Source organism: Aplidium turbinatum, chromosome 6 (assembly GCF_918807975.1).
Source record: "Aplidium turbinatum chromosome 6, kaAplTurb1.1, whole genome shotgun sequence".
NCBI lineage: Eukaryota > Metazoa > Chordata > Ascidiacea > Aplousobranchia > Polyclinidae > Aplidium > Aplidium turbinatum.
Genome location: NC_137477.1, coordinates 34,962,476 through 34,981,875, shown reverse-complemented (window position 1 = coordinate 34,981,875; position 19,400 = coordinate 34,962,476). Strand labels below are relative to the sequence as shown.

Genomic DNA, 19,400 nt, shown 5'->3' with positions numbered 1-19,400 from the left:
TGCCAACATATACCTTATAACTTAACTTCGTTAATCATTATAAGTGCGTCGCGAGTTCAGCAAATTCTTCTAACTGTGTCGCTTTGGAACTTATGGAACATTTGATTCTATAAGAGGGGCGATACCCCAAAATTTCAGATAAAAATTTTTTAGGGGTCCGCGACCGATTCGAAGACACTAAAAAGGGTCCGCCAAGACAAAAAGGTTGAGACCATTTTAGCACAAGCTGCATATGTTGAGAGAACAGGCCTATAATATATTTTCCTTATATTTATGTAGCCTACAAGAAAACTCGTGTATGCAGTTGAAATGAATAACATGTTAGCTGTCCAGCTTCACCAAAAACCATCAGTGAAATCAACAGCACAGCAGTGTCGTGCATGTCCATTTAAACGAAACGTAATTTTTCTCGCAAACGTTTTGTCGTACGCAGGCTTACGCCTGGGGGTTGAAGATTTAGATTAAGTGGATGGGAAGGTAAGGAAGCCAATCTTCGTGTCCACCTTCAGGCATTGCTTTAAGTGTCTTACCAAAGACACAACCGCACGGTTTTAAGCGGTGTCGAACCGGCGCCTTTTCGGACATCCAACGATGGCACTCACCACTCGATTATGCAGGTGTCTCCTGTGGCACGGTATCTCCTGTGGCACGGTATCTCCTGTGGCACGGTAGTACAAAAAAAGAAACAAAACAGGTAGATCTCTGAGACGAGAAGACGAGAGCAAAACCTGGGACGAGGAGTCAAGGTACTCGTAGTCAGGAGTTATAGGAGCTGGTTGAAAGGCGTAGGAAGGCTGTAAGGTGTTTGTTAGTTGTCGTATCCAGCCTTATTATTATTCTTATCAGTCATTGCTGATTTGTAATTGTACATGTGCGAAAAAGTAGTTTCGCACAAATAAGTTGATCTGAAAGAGCTGTTAAGTTCAAGGCCAATCTTCTGAAATTGGGATACTTTTCCTTGACTAGTAATTTCCAGAACATCACATGCGCTCCAAATTGAAATGATGTTGATCTGGCATTCAAAAAAGTTTTTCAAATTCGGAATCTCATGCTCAAGGGTAAAACTTTTCGTCAAAAAGTAGCTTGATTTCCATTGCCGTTTAGATAGAATAGCCTTGAACCACGATAACACACATAACACAGTCTAGACCGTCCCGTTAGCTCAGTGGTTACGTGCCCGCCTCAAGCTCACGTAGCGCTGGTTCGACTCTCGGGGTGTGCGCTTGAGCATTTTGCCAAACCATTTATGGATATAGATGATTATATTATACAAACAATTTTCCATGCTAGCAAATCGTTGCTTTTTGATGGAGGTGATACTTGGGCTAAGAAAGATGGATTGTTTGATGTTACTATGGGTTCATTTGATGGTGCAGAGGTTTGCGAGTTGGTTGGTTTGTTTCTTTTGAACAAACTTTCTACTATTGTTGACAGAGAGATGCTTGGGTTGTATCGTGATGATGGTCTAGCTATTTTGCGTAATTTATCCGGCCCAAAAGTTGATCGTTTGAGAAAAAATGTCATTCAATTATTTAAACAACATGGCTTAAGTATTAATGTGGAAACTGGCCTAATTGAAACTGTACTTTCTTATTTTCATCTAGATTTCATTTTGATTTGAAGCAAATTATGCTTATCTTGGCTTTTCCTTAACCTATATTTCTGAAATGCTTGCAATAAATAGAAAGTTCGAAGTTATCAGACAAAAAATTTTCCAACCCCAGTTCATTATTGTGTATATCAGAAATTAATTTGGGGTGAATCGACTTTTTTTCCAAATCTAACTTTAGTCCTAGTTTTAGAATACAACAGGACATTCTAATACTTGTGGAACAAATTTTGAAATTTCTGTCTTTAAACTCTCTCTACCCCGAAAATTACCTTTCGCATTTAATTGCCCAATATTGTTTACACGTCTCTTTTTGTTTATAACATTTAAAGTTCAAATATTATTTGCTACAGTACTAAAATACTTCAAGTATGTTGCAAGATTGCCGTAAACATTTTTCTGGTTTTGGCTTCATCATAAAACACAGGAAGTGGTCATTTCGACTTGTGCGCATGCGCATAGCCAAAAGCGTGACATTAATGCAAGCAGTTTGTATGAAGCTGCAGTTGCATTTGAGCGCTGTAAATCAACCAAAACCAATCTCTAAAACCTAATTTTCAGAAATGAAGTTGCATTTAACTTGTTTTGTTATAATAACTGATAAAACGTCTCTGTCTGCAAAAAGTTACTTTGCATTTTCAATTTATGCCTTCTTTTTGAGACTCTCCGCTCAATCCCTTTTCATCTAGCTGTCTATTTTATCTGTTGGTTTCAGTTTAACCACATAGATTGACTTGCCTTTGGTATGCTTCTGCTGCAACAACCAATTGAAAACCTGTGGTGTAGCGCGTGTCGTCACGCACCACATCTCTCTTGCCAACAGCGCAGTGTGAGTTTACCGATTGCCTGGCTTGGCTTCTGTTGGCTTCTTTTGTGTTGGTTCATTCTTTTCAGTTAACAGTGTAGCAGTGCAATCGGCAGTTTAAGTAGAGTCTTGTTTTTAGTTTGTCATTTAATACTTTCTGTTAACATTCTTTAAAGCTAGTTTTCAATTGCAGGATAATCACGTTTTAAGTTTATTAAAGCCTACTTTACTAAAATGAGTTTGTTGGTTTCAATGTAGGTCATGTCAATTTAATAAACTTATTTAAGCAAGAATCAGAAAGATGGACAGACATATTCCTCGTCCTAAAGACCTTTCAGTTGATCCTAACTCCGCTGACGCTCCTACCATTTCAAGTTCTGGTTTTAGACTGTCACTGACTACATCGCTACACTTGAAGAGGTTCGCCAGGAAGGAACTTCTAATATCAACAAAACTAGAATAATACGTAGCTTCTTGTCCCCATAGGTATACCTCTTTGTCGAGGAAGTTGACGATTATGATGCAATTGTAGATACTCTCAAGAGAACATACGTAAAGAAGAAGAACAATGTCTATGCCAGGCATTTACTAATCAGCCGAAAGCAAGCCAGTGGAGAAACGGTCTTGGAATACCTTAGAGCGCTAAAACTATCTCTAAGGACTGCACTTTTGGGGACGTTTCTGCCCAAACGTATACAGAGCAGCTTATTCGGGATTCTTTCATAAATGGCTTACAGTCTCCTGTCATCCGCCAACGTCTTTTGGAAGAGAATAACATAGACCTTCAACGTGCTTCGGAACTGAGCGACAGTATAGAAAGAGCACAACAACAATCTTGCATCATGGGGAGAGCTGCAAATACTTCGATAGCCTCAACGAAAAATTATGCGCGAGAAGGTAACAACATGCGTCCAGAGCACAAGGATCATGACGTTTCTGCAGCCACTTCCAAGTTCAAGGTACAAACCAGAAAATCATGTTACTTTTGTAACGGACCACTCCATGACCGTTGGTCCTGTCCAGCACACAAACAGAAATGCTACAATTGTGGAAAACTAGGGCATTTTTCAAGGTCTGTCGCAGTAAAAGTTCATCAGTATCTTTGGCTTCTGCTGCAGAAAACCCAGTTGCTAACGCGGATTCTCTTAATTATTCGTCAACGCTTTCCAGGCACAGAGGCCCATTATATTTTGCTGGAGCTTCTAACTGCCTACATCGCAAAGTGGTGGATGCTTTGGTAAATGGACATCCAGTTAAAGCCTTGCTGGATTCAGGTGCCTCGATAACTTTATTGATAGAAAATTGATAAACAAGCTGAAGATAAACCTTACGAAACAACCTCACACTGTGACCATGGTGTAGCGGATGGCGAGTGGTCTGAACATCCACCCATACCTAGCTGTAGCTGCTACAGCAACATCCCGGGTACCAGCATGTAGCGTGGATGATCTTGAGAACAATACCTTATTCCTTTTTCGAGTATGACTTTATTGCAAAAAAATGAATGAACTTCCACGTCGGAACGTTGTGGCCAAATAATGCCTTGAATTCAAACAGAACGAGCTAAATTAATTCAGAGAATAAAAACTACACTACAACCATAATTAAACTAATATTGTGATTTCCAAGAAAGGAATCCGTGGCAAACTGACTGAGAAAGTAAGGCACCACACAACTGGCCGACAAAAAAACCATACTCAAACTCACAAACTGAACTGTGTTTCACGCTGAACGATTGATTTTAAAGAGGCTTGTTGCTTCAAGCAATGCAGCATGTGTCAAATGGTCAAATGCGCAACGCTAGAACAACGTAAAACTACGTATGTAAATCAAACCGAGGAAACGCCCTAATCTTCAGCCAGCATTCCAAATTCCTAACAAGTACAATTTTCACAATGGCAATTATACTAAGGCAAACACGAAAAGGGCCGCAGGTGCCTCGTATAACTTTATTGATAGAAAATTAGTAAACAAGTTGAAGATAAATCTTACGAAACAACCTCACACTGTGACCATGGCGTCGACCCATCACTTGGTCAAGACCGATGGCTGCGCTTGTTTGCATCTTGAACTCCTCGATAGAAGTTATCCAAAGATCTGCTTTGATGTCATTCCAAACTCTTGTGCTGATGTGATTTTAGGCCAAAATTTCTTTCAAAAACACGAGAAAGTCACCTTTCAGTTTTGTGGCCCCGAAAAATGTAAAATCCTGGCATGTGGTAGAGGAAGCACTGACAGATGACATGGCCCAAATCTCAGACTACCTGAAGCTGTGGATGCTGAAACTGAGCCTGGCAAAGACCACCGTCACACCTTTGCAACATGGAATCTACACGCCAATTGTCAGTCTCTCTCAACGGAAACCCACTCCCACACAACCCGTGTCCCACCTACCTTGGAGTGAAGCTCGACCGACAATTAACCTACAAACATCATGCTGAAGCCCTCCATGGTAAGCTATCAGCACGCAACAACTTGCTGAGATGCCTAGCTGGAACATCCTGGGGTGCTAGTACATCCACACTCCGTACAAGTGCTCTTCCACTTGTTTACAGCACCTCCGAATATGGTTCCCCCACTTGGTGCCGCAGCGTACACACTTCCAAAATTGATACTGCCCTCAACACCACCATGAGAATAATCACCAGTTGCCTGCTTCCAACTCCCACTGACTTTCTGCCGGGACTATCAGGCATCGCCCCAGGTAGATTTCATAGGGAAAACCACGTACGTAGTCTGGTCCTACAAGCTATGTCAAGGGATGACCACCTCCTCAACCAGATTGTCCTAAACTCGCACTCCCAAAAGCCTCAGCGCTTGAAATCTCGACGCCCGTTCTCCCGACATGCTGCAGCTATCTGCAAATCGAACTTCCACATTTCCGAAGTTTGGAACCGTGAATTGAGAGAAGTTGCGAAACCAACCCAATTCACAGTCCTTCCCAATACCAACATCCCATCTGGAGCAGAACTACCCCGGAAGGAATGGGTGAAGCTCAATCGCCTGCGGACTGAAGTGGGCCGTTTCAGCAGCAACATGTTCCAGTGGGGCCTCGCCGATTCACCATCTTGTGCGTGTGGCTCAGATTTTCAAACTGCACACCACAGTATCTATGAATGTCCTGTATACCGACCACAAGATAGACATGTGGACCTAACAACGCTCGATGAATACACAATCCACTGGCTTCTGCGCCTGGATGTAACAACGTGATCTGTGGCGGCCTCAAACGCAAGAAGAAGAAGAAGAAGTCAACAGACATGGCTTATTTTTTTCAAACTCGAGATTGCAAAGAACCTATACTACCTGCTTTCACATAAAAAGCACGTGCAACAAAATCGAAGCTGCGAAAAAAAAACCTCCTTCATCTAGGACAGTGGTCGGCAACCTGCGGCTCCAGAGCCGCATGCGGCTCTTTAGCTCCTCTGAAGTGGCTCCCTCCAGATTTGACATGATTTGGTATAGCCTATGCGTTCGACTGTGATAATGAAAAAAAAAACGGCATCAAAACGTTGTTACTAGTTGTGCAAGATGATGCAGCAATGAGCCAACTCTGATCGAATGATACTCTGTCAGAAAATAATATACTTTTTTTACAATTTTTGTTATTCAAGTTTTGACTATCAAGCCAGTTTACAACTTTTGGCGTGAACACTGAACAGCATACCCTTTTTTATGAGTATCCATGCACAAATAAAAAAGAGAAAAGTTTTAGGCGAAAACAGAGATGTTACTCAGCATAGACAATTGGACATAAACATAAAATTTGCATTCAATGTAAATGATGTTGGCATATCTGCATGCTTAATAGCCTATGTGGGAAAAAAATCCCAAAATAAATGACTTCAAAAGGCACTGTCAGAACAGCCAAAGAGCATTAATTTTGCTGCACATTATCCCATTTTGGAGATTAGTTTAAGTAGGCAGTATTGGAACTTATGCAAAGATCGGAGCAGAGAAAGGAAGCTTTCAATAAATGGATAACAGCCCCATGCCACAACAATGCTGCTACTTTTGTGGAAGCTCAATAGATTGTTAAGCAATGAAAGCTGTACACAGATAGAGATGACGGCATAAAAAAGAATTGTTCGGTAGCAAAGAAACTGTGGTCTGATCTACTTGAAACACATATATTACGTTTTGTGGCTCTCAGTAGTCAGCTGGTCATATCTGCCAAAATATGTAACAGAATCGCTCTTTTGTTAAAAAAGGTTGCCGACCACTGCTCTAGAACAAACACAAATGAAGGACTTGCAAAAGCGATTGTCGCTTCAGTTTGACTCCAACTGACGTCATAATCCGCGTGTTGCGCAATGCAATCCGCCATTGCAGGAACGTGGCCAAAATACAAGCGCGTGGAAAACCATAGTTTTGATAATTTTTATTGAGATAAATATAGCTTTAAAAAGTAAGGGCGAGGTTGGTATTTACAGATTGAAACATGCTCTTTCAGATAAAGTGCGGTCAAAGTCATCGTGCAGTTGCACTTTAAAGGTTTGAAGCCCTATTTGTTAGTGATTTAATATAGTCGCTACCCATTTGTGTTTCCATGCAAAAGAATGTCTTTAAGTCCGTCATTGATTGTTTAACTAACTTATTTTGCCTGTTTGGTTTCCCTGCTTACATCCACAGCGATCGAGGAACTGCTTTCACTAGCCGAGAGATCAAAGATTTTCTTTCTACACGTGGAATAGCTACTAGTTGCTCATCACCTTACCATCCTCAAGGAAATGGACAGTGCGAAAGGACAAACCAAACGGTATGGAAAACAATAAAACTTCTTTTGAGAACGCACCATGTTCTGGAAGACGATTGGGAGAAAGTCCTTCCACAGGCTTTACATTCTATTACAGTAAGTCATCGCTATGTGTCGCGACTAATCAAACACCCCACGAGAGGTTATTCTCATTTGCATGATGAGCCATGTATGGCATGGCAATGCCTTCGTGGTTTTTGGACTCCGGTAAAACAGTTTTATTGCGACGCTTTGTGCGTAATAGTGAACCTGTCTGTGATCCAGTTATATTACTCATGCAAATCCTACTTATGCTCTTCAAACTGGAAGAGAGGTGACTGTTTTGACTTCGGATTTGGCACCTTCTCCTCAAACTGAGGTTGATGCAGAAGAACGCCTTTCTACAACGACGGATCTTACCTTAAATGTGCCGGAAGAACCTGAAATCCATAACATACTAACAAACGATTATAACACGCCGTCAACAGACGCTCCTTCAAATTTAACTACTGACGTTTGCGAAGACAATAGGCCTACTTGTGATATTATAAACCCAATCACATCAACTAATGAAGGGTTTACCGACAACAGCACACCTATCTTGAGACGTTCTACTAGAATTCGAAAGTCACCAGAAAGATATGGCTTCTGAGTCAACATCTTGTCTGGTTCTTTTCGAAATTTATTTGGCGGGGGAGAATGTGGTGTAGCGCGTGTCGTCACTAGAGATGTAAAAAAACGGTTTTTTTTGTTTTTAAAAAAAACGAGCTCGTTTTTTTTGTTTTTTATCTTTTTTTTTGTTTTTTATTCGTTTTTTTTGTTTTTTTTGTTATTTTTACCTATTTTTTTATTAAATGTCACAATATGCAGCAATTAGGGTAAACTCATTGCAATAGCGTCTCTTTCAACAAAAAAATAGTCTCATAACTCGTATAACATCTTTCAAATGAGACAATATGTCTCTCAAGTCTCAACACACGAGCCATAAAGGTTTCTCATCGACTCAAATAGTAACACAGTGTCCTATGGTTGGCACATCTCAAGTATTGTCTGTAATTTGGTTCAGCCAGTTGTTAAATGCAGTACCACACTTGTGTACAGTTTCGAAGCCACCTGGGATTTTGGTTAATGGGCATGTTACGTTAGGACTAGGTGGTTAGGGTCCTGTTTCTCTACTTCACAAAGGCACTTTTCCCCAGCACACCACACCATTACCAGTACAACGTCAAGAGATTGTTCCAGTTGATGTGCATTTGGTGCAAACGTGATGAAAATCACACAAGCGGTTCTCGAGTTATAAGTGAAATAACCTTAGCCACTAAGTGGCTTTATAGATAAGGAGCAATAGAAAAACGGCCATATCTCAAGAACCGCTCAACATATTTACATAAGTTTTAGCTCTACCCCCATGTTTTATGGGGTGGGCTATCTGTTTATGAATATTAAAACAAGTTTTGGCTACTACTTTTTGAGCTAAAAAGAAATTAACCTCTTGTCGTTACGCACCAATAAAACCATGGTGCGTAAATTAAAAAAAAAAATAATTGGGTAGAAGAAAGATTGATGACAAGTTTGGCAAAAGCAGTGTAGTGCTAAAGTCCCAACTTTTAGCCCAAATCACATTTAAATGTAGTGAAAGATGGAAACGTTTTGATGTTTTTTTTATTTTCCCTGAAGAGGTTCAACACTCCTTTATGATGTCATAGTCATCTTTTTTTCCCTTAATCACACCATTGTGCTGTCATAGACATGTTTAAAAGAAGTATGGTTGCACTTAATCCATCCAATTTGAACTAGTTTGCAGAACTTTGAGACTTTAGCACTTTTTTTGTTTTTGCCTAACTTTTCGTCAATCTTTCCTCTGCCCAATAAAAAAAATTAAAGTTTGCATCATGGTTTTATTGGTGCGTAACGACAAGAGGTCAATTTTTTTTTATCTCAAAAAGCAGTAGGCCTAGTTCTCAAATAAAATAAGTTTTCATCTTTGATGTTTGTTTTGTATCTTTATCCTGCATTGTGGGAATATGGGTAAAACTTTATTCTTGTCAGGAAAAGCATTATAAAGCATTTATTCACTATGTGAACACTGAGCACTGAGCAGTGCTGAAAAACTCCACTTTAAAGGAAAAATTTCTTCATTCAAGGTTGGTAGAATGGTAGTTACTAGCAATAGTCAACATGGGTGGTGGGCATTTGAAAGGAACATTAACCTAAACCTTTTCTGACAAATGCACTAACTTTTGACAGCTAAAAATATCAGTGATAAGGTCTCTTGCATTATATGTCCCAAATAATCTGCAAGAAGCATCAATGACGAAGTGTCCAATCCAAGATCTTACAACACACGAAAAGAATACTTCTGTTTCAACATTTATAAAGCATATACATCGTTGGCAAGCTATCAGTTACAAAACATGTTTAAACAAGCTATTGGCAATAGCTTGCATTAGTAAATTACCACGTCCACAAACAAGGTAATGTGTGTACTGAATACTGCCACCTTGTTTTGTCAAAATTTCGTCAACCCATTGAGTGTGTACAAGAATAACCAGTACCACAGTATACTAACATCATAGGCTAACTTCCATAAAAGGAAAAAGAAATTAACTCATCTACATTATGTCATGCATCAAATTTCATTAATTCAATGTTTGTCAGGTCTACTGCCACAAACATGCCAGAGAATGAAGAAAAAAGCGAAACAACATAGGTCCTCATAGGACTATGCAAGAACATATGCTGCCAAACACAAACACTTAGGAATTTCAGCACACCAATAAAACTATTTTTAGTAATTTAATGTTTTTCAAGAGCACTATAATGAAACTAAGCTGTAAATTGCAAAAAAATTGCAACTTTTCCAGAAAAATATGAAAAAAAACAAAAAAAACCAAAAAACGAGTGTTTTTTTGGCTCAAGTTTTTTTTGAAAAAAAACACGTTTTTTTTAAAAAAAAACACGTTTTTTTTAAAAAAAAACGGTTCGTTTTTTTTGCATTTACATCTCTAGTCGTCACGCACCACATCTCTCTTGCCAACAGCGCAGTGTAAGTTTGCCGATTGCCTGGCTTGGCTTCTCTTGGTTTCTTTCGTGTTGGTTCATTCTCTATTTTTCAGCAGTCAGCTAGTCTTGGCTCCTCTCCTGTTCAACTTGCCCCCCACCATCTCCAGGAACTATGCTTACGCAGACGACCTGGCACTCCTGCACTCAGCAGGAAACTGGCAGTCAGTGGAGAGGAACCTCAGCCAAGACATGCAAACACTATCAGCATACCTCCAGAAATGGAAGCTACAGCGCAGCAAGTCAAAGACAGTGCCGGCGGCCTTCCACCTTAACAATCGGGAGGCACAACCGCCTGCGAACTGGCGTCGGCCGCTTTCGTTCGGACATGCACAAGTGGGGCCTGGCTCCTTTATCAGAATGCGAGTGTGGTGCCACTGAACAGACCGCAGACCATGTCATCCACCACCGCCTAACCCACCGGCCTCCACACGGTGCGCATGGTCTGAGGGTCCTGGACGACGAGACTGCTGAGTGGCTGAAGATTTCCTGCCCTCCAATCTAGCCTGGAAAGATCGCTCATACGCCATCATCAGCAGTGTAGCAGTGCAATCGGCAGTTTAAGTATAGTCTTGGTTTTAGTTTGTCATTTAATACTTTCTGTTAACATTCTTTAAAGCTAGTTTTCAATTGCAGGATAATCACGTTTTAAGTTTATTAAAGCCTACTTTGCTGAAATGAGTTTGCTGGTTTCAATGAAGGTCATGTCAAAACCCCAGGCTGACAACTGCTGCTTAAGATGCTTCTCCATAGCAAGATGTTGTAATGGATGGTTGTCGACGCGAGGTGGTTGTTGCGAATGCTCTACCAAAAGGACTCCACACAACGCACTAATCCTGTGAAGTGAACTTTCAGAAGGTCTTTCCTTGAATCTCTTACAATGCACGGCATTGCACTCCAAGCAAGAAAAGACAACATAAATAAATGAACCGTTTTTCTTGAAACCTACCGTGTTCCCCCAATTGTTTTTTGGCCTATTGGCCGGGTAGAGCTTTGGCACCACGGTTTTGGGTTAACCTGTAGGCCTACACAGGTGGAACCCTAAACAGCTTGATTCTATAGCTTAGCTAGCTATGGATATTATTGACTACCTATTATTGACTACTAATGATATACCCAATATGCATAGATGCACATTTGACTTGTTTCATAATGACAAGTAAGCGATTGCCACCACTGTTCTAGCAATAGTTGCAACCATCACCAATTTGCATACATTAGGCCTACTCCTGGAGATGATCTTGAGGTGTTGCGACCGTGCCATATTTTAAACTGATTGTTCTGCTTTGTCATCATGCACATTATAACGTCAGCGTTGTGTCACTGCTACCTTTTTCTAGACCTCTGCTATGTTTGGCATATATTGTTTTTTCATTGTGATGGTCAGAAATAAACACAAACTGAACTGGATCTTTTCATTAAACTTTTTACAGTGTCTAAACATTAATTTCATCATACAACATATAACACGATTAAATGGCTACATAAAAAATCCCTATAATATAAATTTATATAATAGTCTTATTTCATATAAAAAAAAATTCTACGAAAAATGCAACGTTGTTGTATGAAAAATTATTTACTGCCCAAAAGTAGGATATTTCTATCCTGGTAGAAAAGGCTGCATAGGCTAGGCCTAGTATGAACATGTTACCGCCAGGGACTTCAATCTGGAGTAGATTTTTACACGTAGCAATGTAGCATATTTGCCAATTTAGCCAGCTCAATATCTTACAAAATTCGAAAACAAAACTTTGTAAATAAATTATTAATCTTCTTTGGAATTTACCGATGATCCAAATGGATGCGTAGTGCGATCTGGTAAAATGAACTTCGCCCTTGAGGCTGATAAGTCCAGCCTGGGCAAAACACGTGTCTATCGCTGTTAATTCTTGCTACACACGACTGCTAAGAAACAACTTGCCAGAATTAACAAAAGTGTCTGATGAACATCATTTAGTGAAGAACTTAGCGAGGAACAAGAAAAAGTGTTTTCACGATATCAGAGTAATTGAAGAAGAGTGGTTAGCATTGTCTAATGTACTTTTAGCATCCAATTACTTTGATGTTTTGCAAACAATACACCTTTTAACAGTTCAATAAACAAATTTTGGTCTTGTTAAAGACATAGCCAACAAAAACTAGGCAAAATTTGGTGTCACATATCTCGAAAACTAGAGTTGATGGAAAAAATAATTGCATTTTTGGAATCAGCGTGCAAGATATACCCAAAAACAGGTCTCAAATTCTAGGAACCAAATGATGTGCTGTCCCACATGTCCAATGCTATCTAAGTCGAAATGCAACTTACAAGCAGTCTTAATCGTTACTGTATGTCGGCAAATTAGGCGGGTCAATATATGAAAAATATGGGGGCAACCCCAAAAAAATTTATACAAAGGTTTTTTTGTTCCAAGTGTATGATTAGGTTGTACTATACCCCAGAAAAAAAGTCTACAAAAATCTGACCCCGGGAAAGTAGTTAATTAACATAACTATTACGTCATTTACATCCTTTAGTTAACACGTAGTATTGCGTCTTTGTATAACCTAGAGTTACCTTTGTTGAAACCTCGCTTTACTTTTTGTCTCCCACGCATTTGTTCAATTTAAGTATGCGCTGATTAATTATTACTTCACTTTCATTGAAAGAAGCTACTTCTGTTAAACAACTGTCAGTTATACTTTGGTTGGAGGGTCAGCCAGTTTTTACATATGCAAGTAAACGGAAGGACAAAGTGAAAACTTTACGTGATTCATGTTGCATCAAAGTTTCCCAAGATAGATCCATCAATCCCGCCCTACTTTTTCAGAGACTTTTGGTGATATCGAATGCAGGTGACTTTTCTCTAGAGGCAGGGCCTATGAGAGGGGGGTACGAAGGGTACGGCGTACCCTTGAGGGTCCAAGTCTGTGATTGTTGGGGGGTCCGAAATTGTGATTTTTTTAGTTTACGAGCAAAAATGTTTGGTTAAAATTGGTCAGATGTTTAATTTTATTATATTTTAACAAGATGTTATGTTTGAGCCTTGGTAGAGAGCTTGGCTTGTTGTACCAGATACATATAACACTTAGTAAGTTTAACGGATTTAACATTTTTGATTAAACACACAAAAAACAAGAAAAAACTACTAAATCCAATGTTTTCGACACCACATTGTGTCCTCATCAGGAATAATTATAGGCTACATCTAAGAGAAATAAATAATTGAATTTGAAAATCTTACATTAAATCTGTAGCCTACAAGCTACACCTCTCTACAACCCAATCAACAACTGATTCACGAATTCAATGCAGGCTGCACAAATTGTTGAGGGACAGATTACATGATATGCACAACACAAAACACTAAATAACTATTATAATAGTTTTATTGCAACCTGATACTATTATTTCGCACAGATGTACAATCCTGCAATAAAATGTTGGATGGTGTGCAATATGCCTAAGTAAACATCATGCGTTTTGCCCAAGACTAAGGGGGCACGGAATGAGAGGGGGCCCGAAATGATTCTTCGTACACCTAGTGAAAACTTCTCTCAGAGGCCCTGTCTAGAGGAGATTCTAGAATACGAACTGAGCCCATTCCCACCTGTCCTGTTTGAGACAAGCAACATTATGAGGAAACCAGAGAAAACACAGCTTGCTAAAGCAATCGATGAGTACGCAAGCAGCCTATCTGATGAGGCTGTTACCAACGAAGTACCACAGACCGAGAAGTACAGTATGTCCTTGATGGTGGTTCCCTCATGCATCGCGTGCAATGGACGAAGGGAAGCACATACGGCGCCGTTGCAGATGGCTATGTCGACTTTACCCTACACAATTACGGGATGGCGACAGTCGTTTTCGACGGTTATCGTGATCAACCATCAGTGAAGGACTGCACCCACCAACGCCGTCAGCAAAAAAATCATCCAAAAGTGAGCTTCACTCCAGTAACAGTCTTCACTGGAAACAAGGAGGATTCCTGTCACAGGGCTGCAATAAGCAAGGGCTGATCAATATGATAAGAAACAAACTGCAAGAGAAAGGCCCCACAGTTATAAACGCTGAAGGAGATGCCGACTATGATATTGTTCAGGCAGCTATTGCAGCTTCTGAATACCACACTACAACCCTGGTTGGAGAAGACGCAGATCTCTTGATCCTTCTCCTCTATCATGTGGACAGTCGGAAGAAGACAATGTATTTTCGTTCGGACAAGAGGTCTAAAAATCAGAGGGTGTATAATATTAATACCCAACAGCTGTGTTCTCAGTTACTCTTCATCCATGCGTTTACAGGATGCGATACCCCCTCACGAATCTTCGGAATAGGAAAGAGAACACTCTTTCAGAAAGCCACCAAAGGCGACAAAGAGCTAGAATCCTTGGCACTTGCATTTACAAAACCTGGCCAGAGGATGGATGCAATTGAAGAGTATGGCAAACAGTCAATGGTTCTACTCTATGCTCGAAAGCAAAGCGATTTGCTGGCATCTTTGCGACATTCTGTGTTGAAAAAGAAAGTAGTTTCAGTGTCATCCTTCGTTGCGCCAGCCCGACTCTCACCAACTGCATTTTCTACAATATTCTATTCCCTGCGTGCTGACTATCAAATAATGATATGGTTAGGACTAGAAAGCAATTTGGACCCTACTGGCTGAGGTTGGAAGATTGAGGACAAACAATTCGCATCAGTAATGACGCTGAAAAACCCTGCACCGGACAATCTGTTAAAGATTGTGCATTGTAATTGCACGATCGCTTGCACAACACGGCGATGTACATGTAGGAGGTACGGATTTCCGTGTGCCTCTGCTTGTGGACAATGCCAACTTGTGTCCTGTGAAAACCCAAACAATGTCCTCAGGGGCGCCGGAACAATTTTTGACTGGGGGGGGGGGCAGGATTATGAAAAAAGGACACTTTTGTTGCTGAAAGGCCAATTTTTTTTAAGTATTAAGATAAGATATAGCGATAATGCTCATCTATCAGCTCATCATCGAGTAATGATACAAGAACTACATACCGGTATACAAAGAACAAGGGCACGGAAGGGCATCATACTATGTTACAATGAAGTAGCCTAACCTACTGTGATACAGAATTTTGTGTCTTGAATATTATTTTGAGGCAAAAATGAAAGATTATAGGCTAAAAGCGAATAGCAGAAATTGTTATATTGCAAAATATGCATAGTGGCTTACATGACCTTAAAAGGGTACCATTTCTCCCCCTGCCCCCTCATCCACAGAAAAATTGAGGGCAGGAGGCGCATAATTTGAGGGCATTCGCCCTCCCTGCCCCTCCGCTTCCGGCGCCCCTGAATGTCCTTCTATTGGATCAAGACGACACAGACAGTACCGATAATAATTGTGACGACTACTAGTACGCAATCGACTTAAGATCAATCATAACTTGAAAAATGGTACTTCATCTCTGACATTTAGTGCATATACTCTTCCATCATAGGCGTCGATTCCCGGGAGGCAGGGGGGCGCGCCCCCCCAGCAAGAAATTGTTTTGGGGGCAGCCACCCTGCTTTTCTGTTCTTTTTTGTAGCTTTGACAGTATAATTTTATGGAAATGTTCAAATTTGGATACATATTTCACACTTTTTATCATCTTGCCGCCTCAGATTTTTTCTTAAATGTTAAAAAATCGACGCCAATGTCTTCCATGACACCATAATGACATCACATCGGTTTCTGATATGTTCATTTGGTGCATAGATACCATGTTTATATGTGTTTAATACATTTATAATGTGTTAATTGAACTAAAAAAAAAATTGTGCACATTGAAAAATTTGGGGGGTCACCATTATCAAATTATGTAAATTGACCACTTTCCCGGGGTCAGATTTTTGTAGACTTTTTTCTGGGGTATAGTACAACCTAATTATACACTTAGAACAAAAAAACCTTTTGTATAAATTTTTTTGGGGTCAAACCTTATATTGACCCGCCTAAATGCATATGTGCACTTATTCTACAATCATGCGCACTTTCCTTTATTACACTTGAGATGGCAGCATGATCATAAGCGCATAAATGTAGCCAGTGTAAAATTGATTAGTCTACTGGAAATGCAAATGACATAAAAAGCGAAAGTGTTGTCGAAATGCTGCTGGTACAAACAATAATGTTGTCTTGTCTTTAATAGTCTATCTGAATAAAATATACCTTCACAAACTTAGTTTGACACAAAAGTAAGATAAAGAAAATTTGCATCAAGTTCATATGATTTGAAATATTTTTGCTTTCGACAAACCTTAGTCCTATGGGTGGTTACTGGTTAGTGTTGAAGAACACAGCGAAAAGCCACACCATTTTAAACTTACAACACTTTCTGCCTTCTAAAAAATCATAACTTTCAATTCCTTCAGAGACCAGATTCCTTACCTAACCGTACTGTCATGTGAGATGCTTGCTACAAGATTCCCATCATGTGTTGACCGAACCTTATTCACGGGAAGTCCCTTATGACTCCCAACTACGCCCAGGAAGCGATTGGGGAGAATGTGCACAGCCCTGAAAAATATTTGAAAAATCTTAACCCAATACTGCCTAGTCGATAGCTGTAAGCAAATGCCAATTCACAGACCCAATTGATATGATGTCTTAGAATAAATCTTACACCCTTCAATAGTCTAAAACAGGGATGACCAACATTTTGACCTAAGATCTACTTTTTGATCAGCCAACCTCCTGAGATCTACCAGATCAGCGTCAACATGGCAAAGCCACACACATCGTTATCAATTATCAACATGAACCAAAATTTAACACATCGCCCAACATTTTTTGAAACGTTTTTGGGCAGATCACCCGGTTTTCTTTACAAAACTTAATACCGGTAATACAGATTATACGTACAGGGAAACTCGTTAAGCATGTGCACAATTTAAACCAATAATTCATGTTAACCATTCAGCTTTACCAAAAACTACTAGTAGAATTGACAATCGACACCACAACAGTGTAGGCCTCTACGTGTGAATTTGGACAAAGGTAATGTTGTTCACATATCTCCAGTTTCTTTTGTCATTTTACGGCAGTTAAAAATTTAGAATTTGAAGGAAGACAAAGCAGCCAATCTTCATGTCAGGTATGCCTTTAAGTGTCTTGCCAAAGAATCTTGAGCAGTGTAGAACCGGCACCCTTTCAAATGTCAAACCATGGCACCCACCACTCGGCTATGCATGTATCTCCTGTGTCATGGTAAAAAAGAATAAATCAGATAAAAAACAGGCCAATCACTGAGTTTGAAAAAGGAAAATCACTTCCTGCCTTAGTGCGAGACCTGGTACGAGGCTAGATTTTCGTAGTCAGGAGTGTAGGAACTGGATACAAGGTGTAGGCAGGCTGTCAGGTGGTCATCAGTCATTGTTGGTCTGTGTTTGAACTTGATGATATTTATGTGCAAAAAAGTAGACTCACACTAATAAGTTGATGTAAAAAGAGCTGTCAGGTTCAAGGTACATCTTCTGAGATTGAGATGCCGGTACTGATACTTTTCCTCCTCCAGTAGCTTCCACAACACCACGCGTTCTTTAAGTTTAGGATGTTCATCTGGCTTTCATCTCAATGTCAATTTTGAAATTCAGAACCTCATCTTCAAGAGTGAAACTTTCAAGTCGAAAGTGGTTAGAATTTGGCAGCAATGTCACTAACATCAATACTCCAACTGAATGGATAACACATAACCTTGGCTGGTTATAAGGTTAATAGTTGCAATATCAGTAAAAGGCCTTTCAAACTCAAATCATATGCTCTGAATTTGCTCCTAATAACGTGCACTGCCAAGCTGTGTCACACCTTTGCCTTAACGCAGTTCTTCTTGCATGTGAGGGAAATTGCATAGTCTACCATGCTGCAGCCTGTTTGACACCAGCTGCAGCTTACTTTTAAACGAGTTTAAGGTACTCATCATGTTGGCTACACCTTTAACCTTACCATGCACACTCAATACATTGAGCTTGTTGTAATATTCAATACGCCAGACAAAATTGAAAATCACCATACAGAAAAACAAAACTTTTGATTGTTAATGTTCCTGCACATCACGCAATCGACTTAAGATCAATTCTCAAGTCGATGGTCATTAACTGGTCAGGCACTCCTGGTCCAAAAAGTCTACTTTAAGCTTTAAATGCCAATGTGTTTTGCCAGCCAGAATCATTTGCAAGGTGGATCCTTTAGGAACCAGCCTGTTGAGGACATTGCAACATATTTTTTTTCTGCACATGTTCATAAAACAAATCCACCTGCTGCAACTCCATTACTACCCATCACAAAAATTAATTAGAGAAAATAAAATACAAATTTTTCAGTAATTTCAAGTGTGACATTTTCTTTTTATTCGAAAAAAATATAAATACAAATGAACATGGCAAATTATTGCATATTCTGGTCAAAGCATAGATTTCACATGTTTGTTTCATTATACAAGTAGCACATTGTGAGAGCAGAGGCTTGACGAAATATAAAGAAAAGACAGCTTAGGTCACTGTAACCCACGTAGGTTCAAAGGTCAAATAAAGATTATAAAAAAGACAAAACAGATTAATTCCTCAGGCCATAATTTTACCAAAGAAGACCAACCTGACTACACCATCTGATGATGCAGTGCACAGTATGTTCTCGGATATCTTTGCCATGCTATCCACTGGTCCAGGGTGGCCGTGAAAACTGTCAGAAGAAGCTGCAAACTCGTCCCAGTTGTAAAGAAGGATGGGCCCATTTGCGGTTCCTACGGCTAATTTTTTGTTGAACTAGATAAAAGAAACACCGTAATAAAAACTTCGTGATGTACAGTGCCTGCCATAAGTTTAAAACCATGATTAAATTAGAAGATTTTTTACTATTGCATCATATTTCGAAATTCATTGGAAAGTCTCCTTGAAACAGTCAAATGCCTCTAACCATCAATGCAGCTCCAAATTTATTGACTGAACTCATTGGTGACCCTGGTGACTATCCGATTCATCAGGTGGTTATCTCGATGCTGTTTTTTGGGTCTCCCATTTTTTCTTCATTTCGCTATACTGTACAAGCCGTGCAGTTGAAATTTTTTAACTACCTGATGAACTGTTGGCTTTGCTGACATTGATTGCCGTTCTGATAATCCTTCACCATGCAGGGTAACAATTTGGACTCTTTGAATTTCACTAAAGGGCTTTTTGTGCCCTATTTTCACTATTC

At 39.8% G+C, this 19,400-nt stretch overlaps 1 protein-coding gene across 1 annotated transcript in view; it reads right to left on the bottom strand.

Annotated features, from left to right (window-relative positions):
- Positions 1-19,400, bottom strand: part of LOC145771862 (WD repeat-containing protein 55-like) — a 58,884-nt gene that overhangs the window by 1,270 nt on the left and 38,214 nt on the right. The window contains exons 6-7 of the mRNA XM_082583607.1: positions 18,801-18,970; positions 16,599-16,727 (exon numbers count right to left, since the gene is read on the bottom strand). Coding sequence (XP_082439733.1) covers positions 16,599-16,727; positions 18,801-18,970 — 299 coding nt within the window. The remainder of the gene's footprint in view (positions 1-16,598; positions 16,728-18,800; positions 18,971-19,400) is intronic.